Below are 6000 nucleotides of genomic sequence, written 5' to 3' on the forward strand. Positions count from 1 at the left end.
TCTTTCTTTTTTTAAAATTTAAATTCAGTTAGTTAACATATAATGTATTATTGGTTTCAGAGGGTAGAGGTCAGTGATTCATCAGTCTTATACAATACCCAATGCTCATTACATCACGTGCCCCCCCTTAATGCCCATCACCCAGTTACCCCATCCCCCACACTCCTCCCTTCCAGCAACCCTCAGTTTGTTTCCTATGATTAAGGGTCTCTTATGGTTTGTCTCCCTCTCTGACTTTGTCTTGTTTTATTTTTTCATCTCTTCCCCTATGATCCTCTGTTTTGTTTCTTAAATATACTACAAATTTAAATTTACGGCGATGGAGAGCAGTAATAAGTACAACCATATATTCCTGTAAGGGGCAGATGGCTTTCCGAGTAGACCCCATTGGAGTCCCTTTCTTTCTTCAATAGCATCTATGAAGCCACTGTCATAAGCCAGGCACTGTGCTCAGTACCAGAGTTTTAGATATGAAGGGCTCAGGGCCCCTTCCCTCCAACAGCTATACACTAATACAGGTGATCCACAAGAAAAACAATAAGAAACATTGTCGTTCATACCATACGAGCATTTGGGGATTTTTGCCCCAGGTCTGAGCAAGAGGAGAATGCTTCAGATAGATGATGGTATGAACTGAGTCTTAAAGTAGATTCAGGGCAGACAGTGGAGGGAGTTGGAGGGGGCAGAATGGAGAAAAAGTGACCAGCATGTGCAGAGACCTGGGTATATGGGAGGTAAATGGCAGACGAGCTTGAAGACACTTGGTGCATGGTGAGTGAGCCAGCGTTTGCGGTTTGGACTTCATCCTGGGGATGAACAATTGAAAGATTTCAAACAAAAGCGTAACCTGATAAGATCAGGATGTTGGAAAAATCACTTTGGAAAAACCGCAAAGGCTGTATTAAAAGAGCTGGGAATCAAGAGCAGGGTGCCAGTTGAAGGGGAGGGGAGCACTGATAACGCGTTTTATACCGAGGTTGTGCCCTAAGTGAATCAGACGTCACCCGTATTGTTTGAATCGAATCCATCTTTTCAAAATAAAACTTAGTTACATAAAAATGGAAGGGTCAGACTTCTGAACGAAATCTTACTTGGTGTTGCGGGGATGACTGCTACCTTTTCTTCAGGGTTAAGAACTTTATGTTTTGCCGTGGCTGAGATTTCGGAGAGCGACTTTGAGGAGTGGCGCACGGTCTATCAGCGCGCGTCCACATCTGTGCAGAACCGGCTGCTGAAGCTCGAAGAGAGTTATGAGTTGATTGAAAAGGTACGTGAAAGACCATTCTGCTCATACAGAAAGTTTGGTTTCCAGAAAGCGTCAGTCTTTTCAAGGAACCAATAAATAAAGATCAGAATATCTTGACACACCACTTACTGTTGAATCTCCTCTGGTCTGAGCATTGACACATCTTCATAATGGTTACGGCTTTTGCTGAAAAGTCTCTGGAATTGCTTTGCATAGAGCTTCCTACTTTTTATAATTATGCATCAAAGTGAGGCTCGTCTAACTGTCTTCTTGTCAGTGTATACTGTTGCTTCTGCGTCACTGAGATACGCATGCCCTACTCCACACATGCTTGCACACGAGTCACATACGCACACGTGTGTGCATAGAGTTGATCAAGGTGTATCGTGTGGAGTACAAAATAATATAATACAACTATAGTTTGTGTGACTCTAGAGCTAATAATGAAGACTATATAGGTGAACAACCTGGTGCTCATCCCTGGCTAGTCATTGTGTGTGTGTGTACATAAATGTATATGTGTGTGTGTACATAGACACACAGCCCTCATTTGCATCACAACTAAAATACTCCCATTTTACAGATAAGGAAACCAAGGCTGTTCATCCAACAAGTGGTGGCTACACTCTGATTGATGCTTTATAAATAGCAAGAAATCTTGCTTCCTTATTAAAAATAGCAAACATTTTTGTGCAGTACTTACTGTGTGCCAGGTGCTGTTTGGAGCCCTTGAATCTATTAACTACTTAATCCTCACAACGTCCCTTTGAGCTAGGTACTGTTCATTCCAGTTTTACAGACGAAGACATCAAGGAAACAGAGAGGTTAAGTAATTTGGTTGGGATTACACAGTTCATAAGAAGGGCTCTGGAGTTCATGCTCCCAGCCACTAAGTTCATTCTAACCTTTCACTTTCCATCAAATACCTTCCTAATTGCGGAATTCCTTAGCTGTATTCATGTCTGCACTGCACAGAATCAGATTTGTTGTTAGCTTCAGCTTATTGGATCTTGTCTGCTGGTAAGTAAAAGTCGACATTTTTTTTTTAATTCCTTCCTCTCTTTCAAACAATTTACTCCCTGGTGCTTCCTTTCTTGAAAGGTGGTCGGCACCACCCCTGCCTCCCTTCCCCGAGCTGCTCCCCGCGTGCCCTCCCCTCTGTGTAATACTGGGGAATGTCCTGCCCTAGCTGCAGGCGGTTTTCTCTGCTCTATACAGTGGCCATATGTGACTCTAGATATTGTTTCTCCTGTCTCCTCAATAGACTGTGATCACAGCTGGTTTGTTTCTCAGACCTTCCTTATATTTGAACTTATTTTTGTATCCTACTCATTTCTCAGAAGACTTGGGTTAGCACATATGGTACTTTCCAGCATGATACTCATCCTGCAGTTGTAGAGTTACACACACAGCTTGCTCTCAGTTAACTTGTTCAGTCAATCTCTCTCTCTCTCTTTTTTCCCCCTGATGTATTTATATATGATTATATCTTTGGGGCATTATGTGGCAAAATAAAATATTTTATTATTTATAAGGCCATGACCATAATCTCTTTCAGTCTCTCTGACCAAAGTTACATGTTGTCCTAAAGTACTAACAGTATTGATTTTTAATCTGTTGCTTTTTTTCTTCTTTTGAGAACTAAAACAAAACCAAAAACTGCCGTTTACAAATAACTTTTCTCCTGTCTCTTTATGTACACAGCCTGAAGATAATGTAGCCTTTACCCTCCATGGTAATGTGGTAGAATTAATATATAATAGGTCACCATCAAATTATTTGAAATTATAGAAGATTCTAAACATTAAATTTTGTTTCTACAGGAAGCACACTATCAAATTCTGGAGTTGAATATTTAATGTTCCTAATAACATTTTTACTCTGAGTGCCCTAGAGTTTATAGATTAGATTTTATAGGTTTAACCGTTGTTGGAGGAGGGGGGTATGTGTGCACAACATCTGACATTAAAAACCTTGCGACTTCCATCTCTTACATGAAATAGATGTTCAACCTCTCTCCAGCAGATGGCGATCATGAGTCACACCGAAATTCAAGTTGCCTGGGGAAATGGCATTGCGCGTATATTTTTAGCTTACAAATACAGATGCCTCCCTCTGACTGACTCTTTCCTAAAATGAATGAAAAGGGGAAGTTATACCTATTTCCTTTTTATTTTCTGATAAGCCATGGTCTCTAATTTTTATTGAAAAAAGTCTAAAAGCCGGAAAGGTGAAGGAATTGTTTCCCTCGCTCAGCCAGCTTTCAAATAAGAACTGGTTTTCTGTGTCCATCCCTACCCCTGAAACCATAATTTCATTCAGGTATTAATTTCATTAACTTTAATGAGGCTGCTAATAGATGTTAAGTATTGGGGAGACACAAGCTAATAATGAACACTCAGCTGAGACCCTGAGCATCAGGGTCTGAACAAATTCCTTAAGTAAGGAAATCTGAAGGACCCCAGAGTGGTGACCCACAAATTTGGTTCAACAGAAGCTTTCAGCGGGGTGGTCACTATTAAAATGAAACCCCAAAGATTATTTTACCAGTTAAAGGAGATCAAGGGGTTTGGCGGGCTTTTTTGTTTCTGTTTTACTATACAAAAGATCAGAGGTCTTTTTGGGGGAAAAGAACAGGCACTGAAGAGTCTGCCACTGAAAGCTATTTTTCTGACAAATGCTTTTCCCATCCCTGATCATCAGAAGACTAGGGGTTTTAGTGTATCTTGAGCCTAGGCGATATCATTCCTTCCTTGGTCTGAGCTTCCATTCCTTGTTAAAATCAATGGGGGTGAGTGTTCCATAGGAATTGGGGATGCCTGCCATTTAAAACCACCCTACCGGGGCAGCTTTCAACAAGTCAGAGCACAGATCCTGCTGGGGCGTTGCCCGCTTTAAATTCAAGCTGTCGTAGCGTTAGGGGTCAACCATTTTGGCTTCTTCTTTGGCTACTTTAAATAAGACATGTTGATAATCTTTTTTATGTGATTGGAATCTGTTTTTTATGTAGACCATAAGATTGGACTTAGCTTATAAGATAGTGAAGTTTAAACCATGAGAGTCGTTTTTAAATCTTTTTTTAAAGAGCAAACCCCATTTTCCAAACAAAATATTACCTTAATCATCATGTATATGATAGATAAAAGTAAAGCTGCTCTGTTTAAAGAGTGGAGGGGTAGGGAGGAGCCCCACACTGGCTCTCCCCTCAGCCTCAAAACCTTGCCATCATCATGGTTTGTGAGGAGCTTTTCACAATTCTGGGGTTCCACTGACCACCGTTTGAAAACCGTATAATGCTCCATCTGTGTGTGAAATTTTGGGGAAACGTGCTCCTCTGAATACTATAGATTTTCAATACTTTTCACTTTTCAATAAAAGACCAGATCATTGTTGTGGTCCTATACAAGATGTTTCTGAATATATTTGAATTAATCATGCGAATTGCCATTGACATGTTAGTGGTAGTGCTACATTAAAGACATTCAAAATTTGAAAGATTTGTAGAGCTTTTCCTGAAAATGAGAATATTTTTAATATGTTACAAAAAAAGTAAAAATGATGATGGTTGTACTTAATTTTAATCCTTTCCATCTTATCCTCCAGTGTTTGTTCAAACAAGTAATTCAGTTTTTGAAATTTGGTTAAAGCCTTATTCTTTTGGGTGCTATAAACTCCTAGCATAAGCTGCAAAAATATCCGAATAGACCAAGAACATCCAAGAAGATAATGATATTGGTCCCTTGGCACAGTGCTTTGTCACTTTTCTTTCCCAGCAATCTGAGCTCTAGAAAATACTCCCTTAACCCTCCAGGGCACTAAAAGAAAGTAGGAAATGTGAGAGGTTTGAAAAAGTCCCCTGGATATTGTTTTCCCTACTGACAAGTCATTGTTAGAGGAGAGGATTTAGGACTTCCACAACCTACAACCGCCTATAAAATAACAGCGTCATCTCTGCTATCAGGTGGGACAGTCTGAGCTCTAACACTTGCATTCAGATGGTAAACTTTCCAGGATTTAAAAAAAAAAAAAATTCTAATGCTATGAGTTGTTTCAAGATGTTCCTGAAACATCTTTTTTTCCGTTGCTAAATATAGGCCAAGAGGCAGCATTTATTCCTAGGAAGACAAAATCATACAGGAACAAGAAGGTTCGTTCACATAGTTAAAATGCAAAAAGGAATTAATTAGAATCCTATCAGGTGCTTGAGGTGTCTTGACCCAGTTTAGGAAGGGGAATCATGGCATCGTTTTGGGTTTTATGGAAGTAACACCTCTTCACCTCTTCCTCGCCACTTCTGAGAACTTAGTTGTCTCATTCTTTCAGACATTATACTTGACCTGCTTTACCTTCTTTAACCTTGTTCTTCTGAAAGACGATTAGTGTATTTGGACTGGTAATTTTAGATTATGAAGCCACTTAACAGTGTTGGTCTGCATTTTTAAAAACTGATTTTTAAAATTAAATTTAGAACTAATTTATGTGTATTTGATCAGGAAAAATTACAGATAAGTAACAGAATAATTACGAAGCTTTATGCTTTATTAGCAGTGGTTTCTCTGAAATTTCTCACCTTGTTCTTTGATCTGTCACTTTGCATTTATTCTAACGTGTTTCTAAAACAATTTTTTTTTTTTTTGCCTCATAGTCATACTCTGCTGCCGGGTTCTTTTGAAAATTAATAGTAGAGAAGGCTCTGATCTTATCAGGGAAGATTTTATAATTAAACCATTGGTTGAAATAGGAGGGTGTGAGGG

The 6000-nt window shown here is 39.3% G+C and overlaps 1 protein-coding gene across 4 annotated transcripts in view; it reads left to right on the plus strand.

The window, feature by feature from the left end:
- ATP8A1 (ATPase phospholipid transporting 8A1) overlaps positions 1-6000 on the plus strand; it is a 225937-nt gene that overhangs the window by 120449 nt on the left and 99488 nt on the right. For all 4 annotated transcript variants that reach the window (XM_019801970.2, XM_019801971.2, XM_019801972.2 and 1 more), the window contains one exon: positions 1128-1267. In XM_019801970.2, the coding sequence (XP_019657529.1) occupies positions 1128-1267 (140 nt within the window). The remainder of the gene's footprint in view (positions 1-1127; positions 1268-6000) is intronic.

This window comes from Ailuropoda melanoleuca, chromosome 11 (genome assembly GCF_002007445.2).
Source record: "Ailuropoda melanoleuca isolate Jingjing chromosome 11, ASM200744v2, whole genome shotgun sequence".
NCBI classification, from domain to species: domain Eukaryota; kingdom Metazoa; phylum Chordata; class Mammalia; order Carnivora; family Ursidae; genus Ailuropoda; species Ailuropoda melanoleuca.